The 22,710-nt window shown below is 48.4% G+C and overlaps 1 protein-coding gene across 1 annotated transcript; it reads left to right on the forward strand.

Moving 5' to 3' along the window:
• Positions 1–657: 657 nt before the first annotated feature.
• ONECUT2 (one cut homeobox 2) lies at positions 658–15,521 on the forward strand (the record flags this gene model as incomplete). The annotated part of the gene is made up of 2 exons (XM_079548623.1): positions 658–1,726; positions 15,235–15,521. The coding sequence occupies 2 exons, from the start codon at positions 658–660 to the stop codon at positions 15,519–15,521; spliced, it is 1,356 nt and encodes a 451-aa protein (XP_079404749.1).
• Between the last annotated feature and the right edge of the window lie 7,189 nt (positions 15,522–22,710).

The following is a 22,710-nucleotide window of genomic DNA, read 5'->3' on the forward strand; positions in this document are numbered from 1 at the left end:
TACATCGCACGGGAGCAGCCAGGGCTAAGAGCTTTGCCTCGGGGACCCCCGGGCCGTCTCGATGCGCAACGCCGGGGCTCCGCGCAAGCAGCACGTCTGAGGGGCTTACATCGGGATGCCGGCCCCGCGCCGCCAAAGCGACTCTGCGCTGTCCGCACCGCACTGCACCGCACCACCAGGCTGGGGCAAAGGGGACCAGAGCTCCGGAGCTGTCCTTGCGGAGAAACGCGGAACTCCAAACCCCAGAGCCCCGAGCTCCCGCCCGGAGCACCGAGACCCGGCGGCGCAGGCGGAGTCCGGTGGCGGAACCCTGCGCCGCTACAAAGACTCGGAGGCGCCTTTAAGGGCCGCAGCGCATCCCCGCCCCAAATTCCACCATTGGTCATTCGCGCCCACCCTCCCCCCTTTCACGCCTCCTATTGGTGGATCCGCCCGTCAGTCGCGCGCGCCCCGCCCAGCGGGCGCGGCCATGCCGAGCGGCCGCGCGCTCTGGACAGCTCCCGTCGGCCGCAGACAGCGGCGGCGGCGGCGCGGCGCGGACATGGCGCGGGGCCGGCGCGGGCCCGGCTGAACGGCCGCTGCCCGGGTCCCGGCGGCCGCGGCTCGCAGCGCGGGGCCGGCGGAGGCGGCGCGCCGCCCGGATGAGCAGCGGCCCGAATGAGGAGCGGCCGCGGCGCCTACCGATGCCTCGCCGCCGAGCCCGCTGCCTGCGCCATGAACCCCGAGCTGGCGCTGGAACCGCTGGGCAGCCTGCATGAGCCCGAGCTGCTGGGCAGCCCCGGCCCGCACCACGGCGGCCGAGGCGGGGGAACGCTGCGGGTGCCGCCGCCCCAGGAGCTGCCCGGCGGCGGCGGCGGAGGCGGCGGGGGGGGGCGGGCGGCCATGGTGCCGGGCATGGCCCCGCTGCTGGACGGCGCCGAGTTCCGGCCCGAGCTGTCGGTGCCGCTACACCACGCTATGAGCGTGCCCTGCGAGCCCTCGCCGCCCGGCATGGGCATGAGCGGCACCTACACCACGCTGACGCCGCTGCAGCCGCTGCCGCCCATCTCCGCCGTGTCCGACAAGTTCCACCACCCGCACCCTCACCCGCACCACCACCACCACCACCACCACCAGCGCCTGGCAGGCAACGTCGGCGGCGGCTTTGCGCTGATGCGGGACGAGCGCGGGCTGCCCGCCGTCAACAACCTCTACGGGCCGTACAAGGAGGTGCCGGCCGTGGGGCAGAGCCTGTCCCCGCTGGGCGCGGGGCTGGCCCCCCTGCACGGCGCTCAGCAGGGCCTGCACGGCTACGGGCCGCCGCCGCCCCCGGGCCACGACAAGATGCTGGGGGCCGGCTTCGAGGCCGTGCCGCACCTGCCGCGAGGGCTGCCGGCGGCCCCGGCCCCGCTGCCGCACCTCAATGGGCAGCACCCCCCTGCCCCGCCGCCCCACGCGCTGCCCACTGCCCGCGACCGCCCGCCCGCCGCCGCCCCCGCGCAGCAGCTGGAGGAAATCAACACGAAGGAGGTGGCCCAGAGAATCACGGCGGAGCTGAAGCGCTACAGCATCCCCCAGGCCATCTTCGCCCAGCGGGTGCTGTGCCGCTCTCAGGGCACCCTCTCGGACTTGCTACGGAACCCTAAGCCTTGGAGTAAACTGAAATCCGGCAGGGAGACCTTCCGGAGGATGTGGAAGTGGCTGCAGGAGCCGGAGTTCCAGAGGATGTCAGCCTTAAGGCTCGCAGGTAGGTTCCGCTCCCCGGACCCCGCGGCGCTGCCCTGGCTCGGGGCGCTTCCTCGGAGCGTACGTGGGGCAGCCCCGCTCCCTCCCTCCCTCACCTCCCCCGCTGGGCGTTCCCGATGCCGTCTCCCGGTTCGGGCCGTGTCCCCGGGCCGGGAGACCGGCCGGCGGCTCCGGAGGCTGCCGTTCCCGTATTGTCCCGCAGCCGGGCGCGGAAGCTCCGCATTGTTCCGCGCTCGCCCCGCATTGTCCCGCGGCCGGGCGCCCCCTGGCGCGGGCTGCCCGCGCCGCAGCGCTCCATTGTTCTGCGGAGCCGGGGCAGCTGCGGGGAGGCTGCGGGGAGGCTCCGGGGAGGCTGCGGAGCCGTTTGTTGCCATAACTCCGCCGCTCTTTCATTTCTTTCGGTCCCGATGCGGGGCGACGAATCTTCGCCCGTTCGTGAGCGGCGGGTGATTGCGATGCGCGGCTCCGGAATTCCCCGAGCCCCGAGTCCGCACTGCGAGGCCCCGGGCCGCCCCCCGCCGCCCTTCCGCAGGGCCTCGGTCGCCCCCCGCCGCAGCACGGGGTGAACCCTTCGGCGCGGGGCCCGGAGCACGCGGCCGCGTCGCCTTCCCAAACAAGCGCGTACTTGGAGGGAAATCGATGCAGATGATGTTTAGAAGATTAAAAGAGCATTCACGCTAGCAACATAAACGCGTAGACCCAGCGTTCATTGATCTGGAACCTGAGCCGGCTTGTTTCCAAGAACATTGCTGCAGCTCGACTTTCCCAGCACCCCGCTTGCCTTCGACCCCGTCTACCCCGTCCCGCCGTTCTGGGGCTGTCCCGGGCCCGACCCGGAGGGGTAACGCCGAGCACCAAGAGCCGTTGTGCTCGGGGAGCGGCGGAAGCCGGCAGGCATTGCCTGGCTCGTATCGGGCTACGAGGTTACCCCGCACCGCTGCCTCTGTGCTCCTTGGGGCTGGGGCTCGGGTTTTGAGCCTACGTAGGTTTAAGAAAGGCGGTAAAATACCCCTGAACCCGTTTTTGCTTCGAGCTGTGTCATCCAGATGCGGCCGTGCCCGTTTTGGTTCTGGTTCCGTTACCAACGCCGGGACTCCTGTACCGTCAGACTGCGTTTCCAATTGCTCTGGTTTGCTTTGAAACGCAGGCGCTGAAAAAAGCTGCTTGCTCTGCTCCTAGGTACTCCTAACACCGAGCCGCTCCCGGCTCCCGCTCCGTGCGGCCGAGGCGCGGGCAGTCAGCGGGAACAGCGGCTGCCTGGACAGCGGGAGCCGTCACGGCCTCGGATAGGAGAGGAGGAAGGACGGGAAAGACCTTTGTAAATTACCGGCCCCTTCGGGAAATCGATTTTTTATTACCACGTGTGAATATGCAGCCTCATTATCTCGGTGTTTCCTTTCCCTTCCCTTGCTTTCTGAAGCTCCTGAGAGCAGGAGCGGAGGTAGAGTCGGCAACCCGCCCACCCTGCGCTCTTCCCGTAAGTTTTTCTCAAAATGAACCCAAATGTTCCATCCTATGAGAGGAAGCCCCTCTCCCAGGGGAGCTGGACCAGGGCTATGATTATTTTTTAAAGGGCTCCAAAAGCCTGGAGAAGGGGTCAGCAGCAGCTGTGTCCGAGTCAGAGCAGAGCAGAGCTGTGTGGTTTTCTTGAGGGGACGTTGGCACCAAGACCCTGCTCTGCAGCCCAGGAAGCACCATGTGCCTTTACTGAGTTCCAGGAGGTGAAACAGGGAGAGCATTTCTGGGGACTGCCCTGAATTTGGGCAAATCCCTCTGCTGCGGCTGTGGCTTCACTCCCCGTCCTTGCCCCAACATGCACCTGGCCCAGGGCTGCTGCCACTAGGGCTGCCGGAAGAAAAGGAGAAGCCTCTCCTGTCCCATACAGAGATGGTTGAAACCTTTCACGTAAGTTCCATTGATCTGATCCCACCCCTACACAGAAGCCGCATCATGAAAGCCCCTCTATAGATTCACCCTCATGCCTGCTATATGCTTGGTTACATGGTACTGCAGCCAAGGTAGCTGGCGGCTTCCACCCATGATCTGGGTGAGAACCAAGGCTGGGAAGTTTGAGGAGAAGAGGGCATGGGAACGATGTGTCCCACTTCCCTCACAGCCCCACAGTGTGCCTGTGGCCCCACGGAGGCCCCTTGGTCCCCGGCCTTCTCTCTGAAGTGCCTGCCACACGGAAACGTCCCTGTGAAATCTTTGTTTGCTCTGGCCTGGGTAGGGCAGTCTCTGCATTTCTGCCAGGATAAAAAATATCAATGATCACCAGGTGAGTCAATGCATTTATCAGCACAGGGGGTTCGAAGGGCAGAGTTCAACTGTGGTTCAGGTTAATTGGATGCGGAGCCACGTCCTCATGCTTGCATTGCCTACAAAGTGCTCAACTGTGGCATATTATCACCAAATCCGTGGTAGGTAAACACAGGAAGAATGCGATTAAAATAACTCTCATGCCATATCCTTCTGCATGTTACCAGGCTCATGCAGGCTCTGAATGCTGGGTAAGAAGCCCCTGTTGGCCAGTTCTCACTGAACTCTGCTCATCGTAGTGCTGTCCCGATCAGCAGAGTGCTTTCTCCACTTGTTTACATCTACTTGCTGAATCACGTTATTGATGATTGCACAGTTTTGTACCGAAACACCATCGGTGATTAATTGGCTGGCCTTGCCGAGCTCACGTTCCCCTGGTTGCATGGTGGCCAGGCGGTTCTCGAACCTGTAGCCGACTGGGATCTACACGGTGAGGCGTGTCCCCGCGTCCCCCTGAGTCCCCGCGCATGCTTCCGTGTCCCCGTCTGTGTCCCCGTGTGCGCAGCGCCCGCAGCTCTCCGTCAGCACCACGGACAGCGGCAAGAGGGACGCGGGCCCGGGGTTCGCCGGCGCTGTCCGTGGTGCTGAAGGCGGGCGCGCTGCCCTCCGTTCTCCACGTGAATTTCCTTCTGAATCTTGAGACTATTTTTTGTAGCCTGTCGATATAGCTATAACTAAGACGTAATAACGCCTGTATAAATTCTGTTAAGTATACATACCGCTGTTTCTTAGCATTGAACTAAACATACAGGTACGTAAACATTATTTGAAAGGTGTTTAGTGACCTGAAATATTAGCAGTTTCTTCAGATATAGATTAGTGGTTGTGTCTGAGCAATTTGTGCAGTAAATCGTGAAGCTGAGTGGTAAATCATATCTCTCAAGTACCAACTTTCTGAAATAACGTCCCGCCCTGTCTTTTTTGTACCTCATTATTTCTGCAGACGCTAAAGGTGTTCCTGCTCTGCAGACATTTGAATGCTCTTTTCGTTGAACAGGAAGTTTTTGTCAGCCTCTTGGTCAGCTGATAAAGAAAAATCTGCCACTTTCATCATTAAATACGTTTCTATCTCTTATTCACTCTACTTTTTTAGTAAGAAACATTTTTTTTTCTGTCAAGATGTGTTACTCTGAGATCTTCTAACCTCTGTTCTTCACTATTTTTTAAAATATTTTTTCAGCATGACTTCTTTTTTTTTTTTTCCCTAATATTCTGTCTTTATTGCCATTTGACCTGAAAAACAAACAAACAACAGCAAAATAAAATATAATAAAAAACAACCCAACAACCTTCAAATATTTCTCTGCATTTTAAAAATAACAATTTATTTGTGGCAAGGAGCTGTAAAGGAGAGAACGTTTTTGGCCAAAGGATTATTTCCTAATAACTTCTCCTCATTTTTACCTTGTTCTTTGTAGCAGCATTTTGACTCAAACCTTGCACTTTTGCTTTTTCTGCACGGAACGTTCCTGCCATGCATCCATTGCAAGGGACTTTCTCATCCCTTGCAAAGCAACGTTTGGATTGGAACCCGAGCTCTGCAGGAGAGTGGAGCATTAATCTGACAGGGAAAGCAGGAAAAGGTCTTGTGATGCCACCAGTTTGCCACATTCCTCAAGAATAATCAGTGATGGGGATTTTCTGGCTACCTAGGCAATCTCTCCCAGAGCTTACAGGTACAAAAATCCTTAATGACTAGCCTTAATCTCCCTTTTTGTCTTTTAAATCCTTTGCTTCTCATCTTATCCCCATTAGACAGAGCAAAAAAAGAAAAGAAAAAAAGAAAAATTACTCCCTTTCTTCTGATAGCAATCTGTTTGTATTTAAGACAGCTATCATGGCTCCCATCTTCTCTACAAAAAGCCCCACCATACTTCGGAGGTGAATATGCAAACAAAACATGATGTCTGATGGGATTGATAATACATCTTTTTTGTACCCGGTCCTATCAATCTTACAGACTTGCATAAAATGCTTTCTGATTTATAGAGGACTTTTGTATGCAGAAATCACACAGGACTGACTAGTCTACATGGGTTTGGTGATGAGATCAGCAGGACAACTCATTGATGGTAGATAGAAACTCGATAAAAAATAAGTTGGAGTGTTTTGGGGTAGTTTGCATTTGCTGAACTATAAACTCAAACTGCTCCATTGTGAGGAAGAGGGGATCAAACCACTGCTAAATGCTTCACAGAGGAATTATTAGACAAGCAAGAGAGGCTGGCAGTTTCCCAAAACACAAATTGTCTCTGGGACCAAAATATCTCTAAGTAAGCAGGGAACATATTTATGAGTAGCGGTGATTTTCCAGCAGATCTCATCTTGTAGTAATGGCCATTTAGAAACACGGGTCTGTGCCGAGGCATTAAGCTTTGGCAAGCAGCACACATCCAAAGAGGGAAAGGAGGAGCATGAGGAAGCTCCCTGGGAGCAATTCCCCTCCTCACCACGCAGCTCTGCTCTGTTTCTTTAGTGCCTACTTGCTTTTGTAACCAAAGACAGACCTGCTGCCCTCCCCATGCTGTTGTCACCCCATGGACTGCCTCCCTCTTCTGTCCTTTAAACCTCACATGACACTGGCACTGTGCAGCCCTGTTGATTTGGTGTGAGCTCCCAAAGCTTCCCCATTCCTCCTGTCACCTTAGTGCCAGGTTTTCCCTCCACCATGCCCAGACCTGCTGGTTGCTGTGTCTCCCATGTCCCTTGGCCCCATGCATGATGTTGCCTCGTGGCTCTGTGAGTCCAGGGCACACTGCTCCTGGGGAGCTGTGACTTAGTGAACCTCTGGGAAGGCAGACATGTGCCTGCCAGGCCTGCTCCTGCATTTTGTATTAAGCAGACATTTTCTGGAATGCAAGAATAACTCAGATAGTCAGGGCTGAGGGCAACTCACACCTTGCTTTCCCAGAGATGTCTGTGGAGTTTTGCTCCTTTTCTTTTGGGTTCTTCATCGCTGCACCATGTTGCACAGCCATTACTAGTAAGAACTTTTATTACCTGCTTTCAGTCATGAGCCAGAATTTCTGCAAACAGACTGGTTCAGAATCACAGAGCAAGAGCTCAGATCCACCCATTCCCTCACAATAGGACCCATAGGGTTCAAACAGTAGATGTGCATCTTGCCACATACCTGAGTGGAAACTATCTGAAGTAATATGAAAGAAAGAATGAAGATGAGATAGTTCAACTCTCTTTAAGATTTCAGACCCACTCACTTCCCTACGCTGCAGATTCCTGGTGTTTCCTGCACAAGGTGCTTCAGCACTTCTGTTTCGTACTTGGGAAGATGCCCGAGGGCATCCTCACAGGTGGATGCTGCTGCACCAGGCAAACCCTGGTTCCAGTGTTGTGCTCTAGCTAAAACAATGTATACACAAGTCCTCGCTGCAGAAAAGTGTTACAATTCGTTGGAAACTATTTGGGAATTCAAAAGAGAGCATCTTGAAAACAACAGGAGGCAGTGCTGGAAGGGAAGGACACGCTGAGTGTGCCTTGCTGCTAGAGCAACTGAGCAGTGCTGGGATCAATCCAATGGTGCCTCCTGCAGAGCCTTAGCATCGGTGGGGAGCAACCACCTCAGACCCCCCACCAGTGGGCTTCCAATCCTGTTCCATTTCTCCCAACCTCTTCTATTTTAACACTGCCCACCTGATGGCGAGAGCTCCAGTGACCACACAGCTGCACAAAGGGGGGGTTTCTATCACTGATACCCCTGGACTTTGGCAACAGCAGATCAGTTTTTTTGGCAACATAGATCCAGATTCAGGCAATTAAGTTATCGCTAGGTTCTGCTCCTCACTCCATGCCTCAGTTTCCCCATATACGTATATCTGTGTGTAATACTCTGCAGATTGCTTTGCTGCTAATTGTGGAGTTCTTGGTGAAGCACAGTGGGAAAAGCAAGCACAGAGTACTTGGTGTTCTATTTTTTTCCTTGTATCCTGCTCTGCATTTGGTGCTCTGAACACCACCAGTGTGTGTGGATGCAATGCAGCAGTGCTTGTCTTGTGTCTGCTTCATGTACTGGTAGGGGCATAAAGCACGGTGGAGGGGATCTACAGAAAAGCTGGAGAGGGACTTTTTATAAGGGCATGTAGTGAGAGGACAAGGGGACAAAGGACAAATGGCTTTAAACAGGAAGAGTGTAGATTTAGATCAGATATTAAGAAGAAATTCTTTACTGTGAGCACTGACACAGTGGAACAAGTTGCCCAGGGGGACTGTGGTTGCCTCCTCCCTGGAAACACTCAAGGCCAGGCTGGATGGGGCTTTGAGCAACCTGATCTGGTGGGAGGTGTCCCTGCCTATAGCAAGGGGTTGGAACTAGATGATCTGAAAAGTCTCTTCCAGCCTAAATTATTTGATGATTCTGTGAGAAAAGGATGGGGGCTTTGGGGCTGTCCTCCTGCACTTGGCCCTGGTGAGGCCACACCTTGAGTTCTGTCTTCAGATTTGAGCCCCTCACTGCAATAAAGATATTGAGGCCCTGGAGCGTGTCCAGTCTGGATTGTTCAGTCTGGAGAAGAGGGGGCTCAGGGGAGACCTCATCACTCTACAACTCCTTGAAAGGTTGTAGCAAGGTGGGAGTCAGCCTTTTCTCCAAGGTAACAGTGATAAGATGAGGGGTGATGACCTTAAGTTGCACCAGGGGAGGTTCAGGTTGGATATTACGAACAATTAAAAAGAGAAGAGCTGCACTGGCATAGGCTACCCAGGGAGATGGTGCAGTCACCATCCCTGGCAATGTTCTGGAACCGTGGAAATGTGGCACCTGGAGACATGGTCAGTGGGCATGGTGGGGATGGGCTGGGGTTGGACTTGTCTTAAAGGTCTTTTCCAATCTTAATGGTTCTGTGATTCCATGATTCTATGATTCTGTGATTCAAGACCTTGCTCTGCCAGAGCCCATGGACCACACCAGGGGATGGCTTTTGTTCTATGGGTGTCCCATGGAATCCAGAGCTGGATTGCTTGGAATTTAGCAGAATGCTTGTACTCTTGCTGGGAAGGCAAGAACCTGTGGGATCAGGGAAGATCCCAAAGGTTCTAGTGTTGAAATGAAGCCACAGCCTGGGCTGGGTCACTGTCTCATGAGGCATGGGAGCGTGTAAATTCCTGGCTTGAGGGGGGCTCACAGTCATCTCTGAAGCAGCAGCCCACCATAGGGTGAGTTGACTCCAAAGCAACCCATGAAGATTTATGTCTGATCATGAAGATTTATGTCCAAGTCCATAGAAGACTTGGAATCCCTGTGCCCCAGCACAGGCAGCCTGGGGCTGCTTGGCTGCAGCTCACAGCCACCTGCTGACACACGGTGCATTTAAAGTGTGCTGCATGCTCGCTGAGCTCCACTCATTCTTGCCCCAGAGTGCAATAAATTGGTCTATCCCATCTATTATTTATTATTCTGTATTAATGATGGAAGTATATTACAATAGTACTTAGAGGCCTTTGTCAGAGATCCCACGCTGAGACTGGTGTTGCAGTGTTGCACAGAGGAAACAGTCCCTGCCCAGTGGGATTTACCTAGCCCTATTTCAGCTATCCAGCAGATCTGAAGGAGGTTTGACACAAATAGTTTGAGACCTGCTATATGCCAGAAAGGAATATAGAAGAACAAAGTCTCCAAATCCATCTGTTCTTTCTTCCCAAATAGCTGAAAAGTGCAAGTCTTAGATTAGGAAGGTGTTCATCCTGTGGCAGAGCTAGGAGAGAAGGATTAGGGTGAGAACCAGAAAAACAATCCCAGCAGGATGTGGAGGATGGCTGTGGAGCTGTTCTCAAGGCACTGCAGGAACCCCTGCATCTGTGCCAGATGAGCACCTTGCCCTTTCAGGAAGCTCTTTGGTGAGCAGAAAGCGGCTGCTGTCCTCTGGAAGAACAGGATTAACAATTTGTGTTGTGCTGCTCGTTTGTGTGCATCGCCTGGATGAGTGCCTTCAGAGGGTGCTCATGGAGATGAAAGAGATCAGGCAAGTTTAGCACGTGCATGTGGCAGATGGGAAGGAGCAGATAAAGGAGTGCTGGCTGCACACTCTCACAATGTGATTATTTGCATCTTCATTCAAATTGTTTCTTGTTACATAATGATTTTGTACACAGTGGAGTACTTAACCTAATTTGTATTGATCTCAATTGCTTTCATTTGTGCATACTTAATTCAGAGAGGTAATCAAATTGATTTTTGAGGCCTAGTTTTTAAGAGATTGTAGTAACGCAGATACAGAAGGGGTTGCTTTAAGTGAATCATATTGAAAGAAAACATTTCAAACCTTTTGAAAACGTTTTGATGGTCATTTCATTGTGTTCAGCTTAACTAGCATAATTAAATTTCCTTCACATTGAATTCTCTCTGAAATCAAATTGAGAAACATTTTTTAGTTCCACCATACAGATAACTTGGTTTGGTTGACTTGGTGCTACACCCGTCTGAAACAGCATACGGGAGATCAATATCCATGGCTTGTCTTTGCAGGCAGTAGAGAGAAATGACTTGCTGTGGATTCAGAGAATATTGCTCTCTGCTTGGATCCTTCTTAACAGTTGATTATTGGTTTTGCAGCTCTTGTGTCACTGTTGCAGTTACAATGATGTTAAAACATCATAAAGATGGGGGATATCTGAGGGTGTGGGTTACCTTCAGAAACTGCAAGGAACCAGATTTAGAAGTGTTGAAGATGAAGCGTGTCTCTTTTCAATGGTCATAGGCCATAAAATGCAGCCCTGAAAAAATCTCAGATGCCTGCATTGTCCTCCAGCATCAAACCTCCTTGCCTGCTTGGTTTATAGGATGAGAAGTAATTGCCCTAAGTTGTGCCAGAGGAGGGTCAGGTTGAATGTTAAGTACAATTTCTTCTCCTAGGAGCGGTGCTGCAGTGGCACAGCTGCCCATGGAAATGGTGAGGTCGCTGTCCCTGGGGGTGTTCCAGAACTATGGGGTTGTGGCACTTGGGGACAAGGTCGGTGGGATGAGTTGGGGTTGGGCTTGGAGATCTTGGAGGTCTTTTCCAACCTTAATCGTTCTGTGATTCTAAAACCAGAGATCCCTGAGGACGTGGTCAGGTTTTCATTGGGATTTTGTCTGGGGCAGGACTTGCAGTGCACATTCCATGGGACACAAAATCCCCTGGTATTTCCCTGCCCTGCTTCCCGTGTCCCCAGGAAGGCGAAGCCCCAGATTTGAAGCCCCAGGAGGATCCACCCCTTGCTGCCTACTCTCAGCCACAGCTCTCGGATGGAGGGGATGCACACATAAATCTCACTTTTCTGGCAGCTTTACTCAGCAGTGGTAATGGCACTGGAGAAGCCGCTGCCATTTGCTAGCAGTTGCTATATATTCATTTTTAATGACTGGAGTTAAATTTCACAATACTTCAGTCTTTATAAACTGAAGTTTTTAAAAAAAATGCTTCTCAACTGCAGTGCTTCCAAGTATTTGCTAGGATTTATTGCTATTCGTAATGCACAGGCTGGCTGGGCTCCTCTCTTCTGAGGGCAAAAATGGAAAATAAGAGTTATTGTTGCAGAACATAGGAATATTTTTGCAGGGGAACTATCAGTAGAATCAGAGTAACAGTACTCAGGGAAAAAAATGAGCTTAATCCAGAAGCTGCGCTGCTCCCAAGGAGCACAAAACACAGTCAGAAATCAAAGTGAAAAATCCCTGCTTGTTTTCAAGCAGATGGTTTTGAGTGTTCTGCCTTCCTGCTATGGTCAGTTGGCATTTCTCTGCTTGTGTGGGTCTGCAGTCCCTCGCTCATGAGGCTGTTTGCACAGGGAACCGCCAGTGCCTTCTGGCGATGGCTTTGGCCTTTGCAGTGCTCAGAACTGGTGCTGTGGGCTTGGGGCTCCCAGGCAAGGCTGTGGGCAGGAGCATCACTATTGGGCCATAGCAAAACTGAAGGAGACTACTGCTGAATTTTGCAATTTCCTCTATCAAGCATCATTGGTTGTCGTAGTGGATTTTTTTTCATTTATATTTGCCTGAATGGTAAGTTATATCCCAGTTTCTGGGCCAATGGAGGTGTGGCAATAACCAGCAGTGATGCTCCTGTGAATCCTTCTGCTGTGTGTAGCCACGGAACAGCTATCAGAGTGCGAGCTGTGCCTGTGGGCTTTTGATGTGTGAGCCTCACAGCACCGTTCTACTGTGCAAATGACCTCTGAAAGCCAAGGGGTTACTGTGAAAAATCATGCAGCAAAGAATTCCAAACAGGCTATAGAAGTTCTTGCTGTTGGTTCATCATCATCACAAACGTTTCTGCCTGTGAGCTCAGGTCCTGGGGTATTATTGTAAAAGGAGTGCCAGCCATTGGAACAAGCTTGTTGCTTCTCTGGCTAATAAGCAGAACATTCATCTTGTGTTACACATCAAGTGCAGAATGCATGTCCAAAGTAAATCCCAAGATCCACGTACTGTAAAGAAAAGAAAAATGAAGAAGCTTAAATACAAAATATGTAGCATATAGTGTTCAGTTCAGAATTCAGGAGAGGAATTGGGCATCTCAGCAGAGAAACAGGACAGCCCAGCAGGCTGGGAGCAGAAGGACAGAGGTGGGTGACATTACCACTGTGGCTGCTAACAAAGAGCTGTGGCTCACTGCTCTGCTCTCCTTATCTCGGGGACCTAGCAAAATATTCTGGCACATGCTTGATCTCAGGCTTGCAAACACCCTGATCAAAAGCCAGTGAGATATCCTGTGTATTTAAAGTAGAACACACAGAAATTTGTCTTCAGGGAATCTTACTTAGCACTCAGACCTGTGGGACCTCATGCACATCCAGTTATCTCCTGGTGCCTCCCCTGGCTGCACACCCAGCACATTGCTTTGGGTGCTCAATTTTTGGGTTCCTAAGCAATGCCCCGCTATGTGAGTGCACCCACCTCTGTTCTGAAGCAGCGTTTTTTTAACACTCCCTTGGTTTCACTGCAGGGCAATACTTCACTGTTTGAGGATGGAGTGTCCCTCTGTGCAGTCCAGTGCAGCTGTGGGATCTTGTTGTGCCTCTGTTAATGCCTTTGGAATCAGGAGATTTTCCCCTAAGTAAAAATTACATAAGGCAGTAACGAGTCTGTTTCAGAGCTCTTCTGATGTTTCCGTATGAAGCGTTGTTAGCCTCATGTGCACAAAAGGGATGAGTCTCCTTTTTTCACAGCTACGGCTTTCAATTATTGTTAATTGTCTATATTCTTCCATGGAATATATTCAGTATTAACTATAGTTAATAAATCAAGTTGCTCTTAGAATCAAAATGGCTACTTCCCTTCCTTCCATGATTAAAATGTTTCTCTTTCTGCAGGCAGGTTTCCTGGCTAATAACTTTATTTTATTAAAGCGCTCACTCCGTTTTTCTCTTCTGATAAATGCATGTCAAGGAAAAACATTTGCCTTCATGGTTCCTTTTCAAGAGCAAACTTAACAGTTCAAGGAAAGTATTTACGGAATGCATTGAAAAGCATATCTCTTTGCATTATTTATTATGAGATACCAATAACTGTAATATGCAGAGTATCTCTGGACATAAATTAGTGATGTTAGGATCCTCCTCGTGTCCTGGAACCGATTAGGGTCTGAAGCACAAGGGTGGGCACTAACCACCTCCCTGCACACAGAGCTCCAGACAAAGGCTTGGTGAAACGAGCGTGGAGGCATGCAGCCATCCCAGCTACAGGCTGCTTTTTCAGCTCAATAAAACATTATCTGTGTTATTTGGGAGCTTGGTGATACAGAGGAACAAAGGGGCAGGAGAAACAGAAGACATGGTGGGGATGGGTTGGGGATGGACTTGATGATCTTAGGTCTTTTCCCACCTTAATGTGATTCTCTTGTTCTATGGTCAGCATAGCCTGTAAGTGTCCAGTGCAGCCAGGCTCACTGCAGTGCCATGCCCAGGCACACGGCAATGGGTGCAGTCCTTACTTCAGGAAGTTGCAGACATTTTTGGAGTCTGAACATTACTCTTCTCATGTCACACATTGGAGCTGCAAATTTACTTAATGTGGCTGCTTTAAAGTCTGTCCACTTCCCAACTGATTCTCCTCATTGTGTCCCAGCACATTACCTAATCATGTCAACATATAGATTTTTTTTTATCTTGCTGCTTTGCATAGACAGCCTTATCAGTCTATTTTTAAACCTGGATGTGCCGTGGCAGTGGTATTGGGTTCAGCACTTGATTTTCTCCCTGTGCTAATAAATACGGATCAGCTATTAATACCGATTTTTCTGAGACCCATTAGCATCATTTGGCAAAGTGAGTGCCTGTCTGTCGGACAAGCAATGGTATGGGTGCTCTGGCTGGCTGCAGCCTTTGTTCGGAGATAGGCATCCCAAGACAGGCATTTGGGAATGGGCACCCTGGAATGGGTACCCCAGGATGGGCACCTAGGGAAGGGGAACAAAGGAACGAGCAAGCCAGTACAGCACGTGGGAATGGGCATCCCAAAATGGGGACCCTCGGATGGGCACCTCGGGACAAGCACCTCAGGGTTGCACAGCTGGGGACCACCAGAAGGAGACTGTGGACAGGGAGAGACAGGGAACAAGTGCACAGGGATGTGGGCAAGGCTGGGGCTGAAGCCTTAAGAAGGTGGGGAAACAGAACACAGTGTTACTACTAAGCAAGGTGTGACTGCATGTGGTCAGGTATGTAGTGCTGGTTTCAGCAATGCTTCCAAGCTCCGTGAAAAAATAATTGCTATTTAAGGCTCCACTGTTCAGCAGCAATGAAATAGGGTGCGTGATTGTACTGGCTGTGGTCCCACTGTGGCAGTGTGTGATGCCCAGGAGAGGGCAGGCCCCCCAGGAGTTGGGTGGTTCCTGCTCCTGCACGGACCTCAGGTTCTACCTTTGGCGTTATGCCTGTGGTCATTTTTTGTAAGCAGGCATTGAAATGTCAAAGCCAAGAAAGAACTGACAGTCCCAAAGTGTGGACAAAATATTCATTCCGGGTGCACTGAAAATCAGCTACCAGTTGTACTCTCTGCATGTGGGTGTGTAGTAGCAATTACCCCGGCGGTATGCGTTGTGGAATGGTGGCTGTGCAGGTTCCTTAAGGAATAGCAGCTGGGAGTTGTTCCGTGCTGTGGCACAAGGGCTCGGCTCCCTCGGTGTGGGTCAGGGCTGCTCTGGTGGGTGCACGCTGACCTTCTCTTTCTTTCTGTCTCTCACCTCTTCCTTCCCCAAGCATGCAAACGTAAAGAGCAGGAACCGAACAAAGAGAGAAACAACTCCCAGAAGAAATCCCGGCTGGTTTTCACTGACCTCCAGCGCCGAACGCTTTTTGCCATCTTCAAAGAGAACAAGCGCCCGTCCAAAGAAATGCAGATCACCATCTCCCAGCAGCTGGGCCTGGAGCTCACCACCGTCAGCAACTTCTTCATGAACGCCCGGCGGCGCAGCCTGGAGAAGTGGCAGGATGACCTGAGCACTGGGGGCTCCTCCTCAGCCCCCAGCACCTGTACCAAAGCATGACCGCGCAAGCCGCCAAGCGGCGCGAGCGCGGTGGGGCCCTTCACTGGTGACTTGAAAGCACAATCCTCCTGGATCGTCCTGACCTGGCTGCAAGGAGAGGACACCGTATGGCTTTTAGTCAGTTGAGAAGGCGCAAGTGAAGAAGTAACCTCTTTTTCTGTAACACTATGCTCAGGACAGGCGAAGCAGGTCTGAAGGAAGAGCCGTTGGTGAGGCGAGTTCCGCGCCAGAACGGAGCACAAGGCTGACACCGAGATGCCAAGGAGGCCGAGAACCTGTTTTCGAAACTCAGGCATGGTTTTGTTGAGTGTTCTAGGGGAACAAAAGATCAACTCTATGTTTTTCTTTCTTTCTTTCTTTTTTTAAATTTACTTTTTATTTCTTTTGTTCAATCAGTGAGTATAGCTTGATCTTGGACCAGAAAAAATCAGTTCACTTGAGCTCAAAGTGTCAAGCACAAAGACAATAGCTATAGAAATAGGTATGATTCTGGACTCACTACAGCTGTTATTTTGAGAGGCATTCTAATTTACGAAGTTGATAGTGAAAAAGTACATGACTACACAAGTCTCAAGCACAGTTTGCAGTTTGTCACAAATTCTGTGTTTGTACATGACGCAGATGCACACTCAGGAGGTCAATTTAACTGCTACACTACATGCAAACACAAATTTTTGAAAGATCTAGGTTTTTTTAGGTCATTAAGAAGTCCTTTTCAGTTACCAGGGATCTATTTTCTCCTCTGTAGTCTCACCGTTACTGAAACATATTTAGCGCTTGACTTTTTTTGTTCTTTTTTCTTTCTTTTTTTTTTTTTTTTTTTTTTTTTCAAAATCCTTATTGGAATTTTATGGTACTTTCAAGCAGGAAAAAAAAAAAAAAAAAAGCAAACCCACAAACAAGCCCTTCAGATGTCATTGACCATTTTAGATGTGCCACGTCCAACTTAAAAATACCATCAAAACCCATCACACTTTAAGTTCTTTTTGTCCACCATTTCATCAAACCTGACGAGAATGCAGCACACCAAAGAGACAGGATTTCTGCAAGCCAAAGATATTTGTAACTCGCCTTTTTCTTTTTGCCATTGTTAGCGTGGTTGTTGTTTTTGAGATCAGAAAGCCTCACAAACACCGAACAGTTTGTAAATCTCTCACGGTCATTTGCTGCACCAGAAAGCAAACGCTGACCAAAACATGTGCGCAAAGTCCCGAGCTGCGCGGCCACTCCGTGTGCGTCCTTACCAGTGAATGGCCCCTGTGAAAGCAAGCCAAACGCTGTAATGCTTCGTTAGAGACACTTGAGACTTTTTTTTATGTACTACTTAATCGAAACCAAAGAAACGTTTTCTGCACCTACTTCTTCTGCAACAAACTGTTCCATTTAATGAATAAAAGGAGAAAAAAAAAAAAAGAAAAAAGCCAAACCCAAACCAACCAAGGAAGCACGTCAGGAAGCAAACAAGTGACACACTGTGTTTTGACAGACATGTGGGACATTTTAGGAAGCAGATTTCGAAGAAAGGGTTGACAAGAACAAAAACAAAGTAAAGCCGGTATGATTGCTGCTTCATTTGACAACTCAGTCATCTTAAAGTTGAAGATTGTCTTTAATTTGTGCCTATGCAGTTTTTTTTCAAAAGAACAAGGAACAGGGCAACCAAAACCTCAACAGCTACAATACCAAAGATGAGGATTCTCACAACTGTTATTTCAGCTCATTATCTCTTCTTGCACGACTAAGATGTGTATAGCACCATTGATCTGTGGAAAGGTAATCAATTCTGTTTCTTTGAGCAACAAAATGGGTGAGTTCATTTATGTTTTTCCTGTGTCTACCCCACGTGGAATCTCTCTGGGAGTTGCACGGACTCCAAGTGTAAGATGTTGGGATACTAAACTAGGATGTATGAACAATGTTTTGGTTGGATATTGCTTGTTCTATCAGGTCTCTTGTATGTTTAGATCTTCTGTGTGTGAAACCAGTTGAATAGCCTATGCCTCCTTTCTCATACCCAGGGATAAAACTTGCAATGTATGTACCAAATTATTTACTTCTAAATACTGAGCACTGTTACAGCCCAGCTCATTATGATCAGAATCTGCTCTGATTTGTAATTGAGGTTTCAGCAGTTCACATGGCAATTTGGTAATTTGTCCAGATGTGTTCTGTTCCTTGGTCAAAGTCACAGTGATCCAAATCATGACATGCAGACCCAGGTCCAAATTTGGATGCAAAGCGATGGCCCATGTGTCATTCTGCTCCATCCCAACATTTAAATGAAACCTTCTTTCTAACTTCTGTGGAAAACTACAACAATTTATATTGAAACAAAATAAAATAAAAAATTTAAAAGCCTTGTCTGCCCAGGACAGGAGGGTTTTCTGAAAAGTAAATTCAGGATCTTCACAGCAACCAAGCTGACAACACGTCCTAGCTCTGGAAATCAAAACTTCTTCAAAACTGGATTTCCCATTCTGATCAAACATGGTTACAAACTGATCCAAGGAGCCTCCTAATCAGCCATGCTGTGAAGCTGAAACAAACAATTCAGGTCTGGGTGCTGCGCACTGATGCTGCTGGGTGCTGAGATGCTTGTATTCCACATTCACCTTTGCTCACATCTAAGGGGCTCCATGCATACCAGCCTCTACATGCACATTCTGAGTGTGGCATTGACCTCAAGGGAAATTTCTCATTCTGAAAGTGTTCTACTGCATTTCATAGCAGTGCTATGCAGTGCTGTTTTTGAGGTTACTTTTCTCATTCCATCCCATAATGCCTTTGTAACTACACAAAGAGTGGATGCAACATTGGTAGAAAACGAGAACACCATTTTCTATCTTCCTTTACGTCACTGCAATCACAAGGCAGAAAAGTGTGTTTCCAACCAGAGAGGAGCATATCAGTAGCAGTTGGTGTCCCTGCCACGAACAAAAAAACCTGCTGGTCACCTCCACTGAGGGGCATGCAGAGGCTGAGAGTGCATCCCATACACTGCAAAGGCAAAAAGGAGCATACCTCTTGGAGTTTATGAGCAAAAACCTTTTTATGTCTGTTCAGAGTTCCTCCAACAGCTTTGATAAAGTGCAGATCAAATAGCACTTATAAAATAATGTGTCTTCAATGAAATAATTAATTTTACCCAAATTGTGGAAGTCTTTGTTATGCAATTCAATGGCTTAAATTCTTGCCTTGATCTTTCAAATGTTGATACTGGAAACAACATAGGTAAACTGATGGAGTGACACTGAGGACGAAATCATTGTCCATTCAAGAGTATTTGGTTAGCAGAACATGTGAGCCTTCTCTGTGCTGGTGATTGCAAGTGTAACAGTGCCCATTTTTCCCTCAGACTTGTCAAAATTCACTTCCACCTGAAAATACTGCTGCATTTTTTATCCCTGCTTCTTTCATGGTCCTATGTTACGTCTTCCATTTCACCCTCAACTACTTCAGGCTTCTATGTAGCAGCTGACTCAGAATAGGAGTGTCGATAGCATATACTGTGGGTAGATATATTTGTATGTACACACATGAACAAAATATAGAGTATATATTTACTATATATATGTATACACTGCTATGTATACCGTAATATACGCTATATTCTGTTCATACTAAAAAACCTCAAATAGATATGTTATGTTTATATACCATATATTTATAGGTCTGTATAGCTGTGTAATGTAACTCGTTTCTTTTATGTATTCTAATATGAGAGACTTCTATCTATGGACAGTATCCCAGCATCCTCCTTGTCGTGCGCTTGGAGTTACGATCATGGGCACATCCAAGATGAATTCAACTTTCAAGAAACCTTGGATATTGTTAAATCACCTGTGAAGGAACAAAGAATGTGCTTGATTACGTCGGTTGAATAGCTTTATTCCGGATCTCTCTTAACGAAAGCTAAATCCAAAGACCTGTGAAGAACTCAACCAGCAAACTACTCTCAATCCTGCATAAAGGAATAAGGCCCGCCTCTTTCAAAACAAGACATGATATTGACATGGTATTGGAAAGAGTGTGCTAGCTTTGGAAAACAAAACAAAACAAAACAGTGCTTTTCTTGCTTGTCATGATACCTGTGGATTTTTAAGACATGGGGAAAGCTTATACTTGGCCTCCTTTGAAGTTATTAAGGGGATTTTTTTTTTCTTTTTCTTTAAATGGAAAGCTTAAGATGGTTTTATTTTTTCCTGACAGTTGTAGCTTTTAAGCTAATGTATTATCTATCAATGATGTAATTTAATTAATTAAGTCTTAGAGTAGGTAGAAATATCTGTTCAGTCCAAATCCTACCTATTTTCATTTTATCTTTAAAGTTCAATGGGAGTTTTGCCTGAAAACAGGATCAGGGTCAGGTGTTAGCTGTTTGTGAGTACTTAATTCAGCGATTTGTGAATTTGGGTTGATTTTCCTTATTTATTCCTTTTACTGTTGTAGTGCATCGGAGATGCCAGCCTATGTTAGTAGATACGCTTAAAAGTTAGCTTAGCTTCTTTAAGCAGCCAAGTTCTGTTACAGGCAGGAGGAAAATTACGAGTTACATAAAACATGAGCCTAATTTTAGATTCTTCCTTTAATTGATTTTAATAGTTAAATATAAAAATTTAAATTATTTAAGTTAATCTCTTCTCATCTGATTAGAAAGTGTGATGTACCTTTATAATGGCACACAAAGTCTTCATAATATAATTTATTTATTTAACTTATTCATCATCATCCCAGGATGCCCTTGTAGAGTTTTTTTTTTTTCTTTCTTTCTTTCTTTTTTTTTTTAATTACTTTTAAAGCACTACAGATAATTTCCTGTCCAAAAACAGAGCAAATTTTGAGGACAAGCAATGAATATTCAACCTAAAACCGTGCATTCAGAAACAACAGGAAAAAGAGACACTGAGATACTTTGCCTGAACTTTGTGGCTTCTTTAAACTTAAGCTGGGGGAAAAATAATCCATGCCAAGCAAAAAGAGAGAAACCCTTAACCTAGCTGCTTCTAAGAATGAACTTCTGTGTGTGTAAAAAAAGAGAAAAAAGAAAAAAAAAGGAAAAAAAGAAAAAGAGAAAAAACCTTTCTATTTCTAGTGAGAACCAAAGAGGCTACCTCACTGACTTTTTCCATTTGTAATTTTAATCGTGTTGATGATACCAAAGATACCAAAGATTTCTTTCTCTGTGCGGTCTGCATTTTGCTTGTGCTCTTTTATAGTTTTAACTTTTTCTCGCCTACTTACAGTAATGTACAGCTGCAACTTAGATACCCCAAAGAAATACTTCTGGTGGAAGCTGCTAATTCTGAAGACAGCATTTTCTTTGTTTTCCTTATGCCCTTCTGACAGGCAAAAAAGTCCAAGACCATCACCCCCTGCACCCCACCAGAGCCCAGTGGCTGGAGCACTTGTGTTGAGCCAGGGGTGGGTCTGGGTGGCATTTCCAGCCCAGCCCTTGGTGAAAGGCTGCAGGCTGCTGCGTGGATAAAGGGGTGGGATTCCTCTACTGAGTTCCAGACAGAGAAAATAAGCATCAAGTCCCGTGCTCCAACAAAGACTGGGCACAGGGAAGAAAAGGTCTTGACAGTCTTTGACAGTCTGTAGATTTCAGCAGCAGGCAAGGGGCACAATGAGGGAAAGGGCTCATGCTGCTGTGGTGAGGCAGAGCCCATCACCCTGTGTCACCCCATGTCACCCTGTGTCACCTTGTGTCACCCCATGTATCCCCATGTCAGCCCCTGTCCCCTCATGTCACACCATGTTGGGATCTATCATGGAGATGGAGGGTGAACCTCGTGAGCCCTCTTTTCTTGGCATGTTTCTTGTGTGTCCATACTCCCTCTTGAGAGCTGACTGAGTTAACCAAGCTTGTAAAGAAATGCTTAAATTCTTTTAAAGTCATTAAGTATTTGCTGAAGTCTTTTGCTGGATCAGGTTGTATAAGGAGTGTGGTATCACCCCACTTTATGCCTTGCACCTGCTCTTCTAGCGAGCATTGTGTATGTCCTTCACTCAACCTGGAACACATTTTTGCCACGCTTAAACCATTGTTTTTTACATAATGCAGTGTGGCTCTTTGCCAGACTGAACCAGTATTTCAAAGAAACTAACACATAAATGCAACATAAATAAAAATCCCATTTTCAACAGGACAAATTGATTTCTCCACTTTTCAAGAAGCTATCAAGACGATATGTCTCCGTTCACCACATGGTGCCCTCATGTCACCCCATGTCACCCCACGTCACCCCATGTCATCCTGTGTCACTCTGCCTGGCCACTGGGGGAATGACGCCTGCCAGGTATGGACCACTCTGATTCCACTCCAGGGCAGCTGCACCCCAGGCTCAGCACTGGGCTTTTAGGTCCCTGCAGGCAAGGGACGTGGCAGCGGCTGCTCAATCCTGATATTTCTTTGTTGTTGTTACAATTTCCGTATGAAAATCAAGTAATTATTTTTCTCAAGCCAGCCACGAAACAAATCTCATGAAGCTCTATCCGTATCCTGTTCCTAGATGATTACTTACAGTTGGCTGCTTGAGGAATGAATGTTGCCCATTCCTTTTTGTTCTTGTATCCTGTTCATGGGTTTGCAAGCAGCGCCCTGGGGAGCCAGGCCCACCTCATGCAGCCCCCGCCACTTCCTGCTGCTAGCAGTGCCCACATTCCACTGAGAGCCAGAGGAAGGGCTGCAGATGGGGTGGGGAGTGGAACCCCTTGCCCAGCTCTCAGGCTGGGCCCTGCTCTGAGGTGTGAGCATGCCACATTAGGCTGCAGTGGGCTGCACTAGGCTGCACTAGGCCGCACTAGGCCATGCTAGGCCTCCGTGGGCTGCACTAGGCCGCACTAGGCCATGCTAGGCCACAGTAGGCTGCAGTAGGCCACACTAGGTTACACCAGCCTGCACTAGGCTGCAGTGGGTTGCAGTAGGCCACACTAGGCCGCACTAGGCCACACTAGGCCGTTCTAGGCCGCAGGGGATCTGGCCTCCCACTGTGGATCCACAGCAACAAGGTGCCAATGGCTCAACACAAGCTCCACTTTCATTAAATGTTGACTTTTATTTTGTATTTCAAGACCTTCAAGTCTATGGGAAAATAGAGGGACTTGTCAAGTGTGCTTTTTATATCTCTGTGTATTCCTTCAGTAGAAAGTTATAACAGTTCTCAGGATGCCTTCCCAGCGCAGAGGA

Source organism: Tetrao urogallus (assembly GCF_951394365.1).
Source record: "Tetrao urogallus genome assembly, chromosome: Z".
NCBI lineage: Eukaryota > Metazoa > Chordata > Aves > Galliformes > Phasianidae > Tetrao > Tetrao urogallus.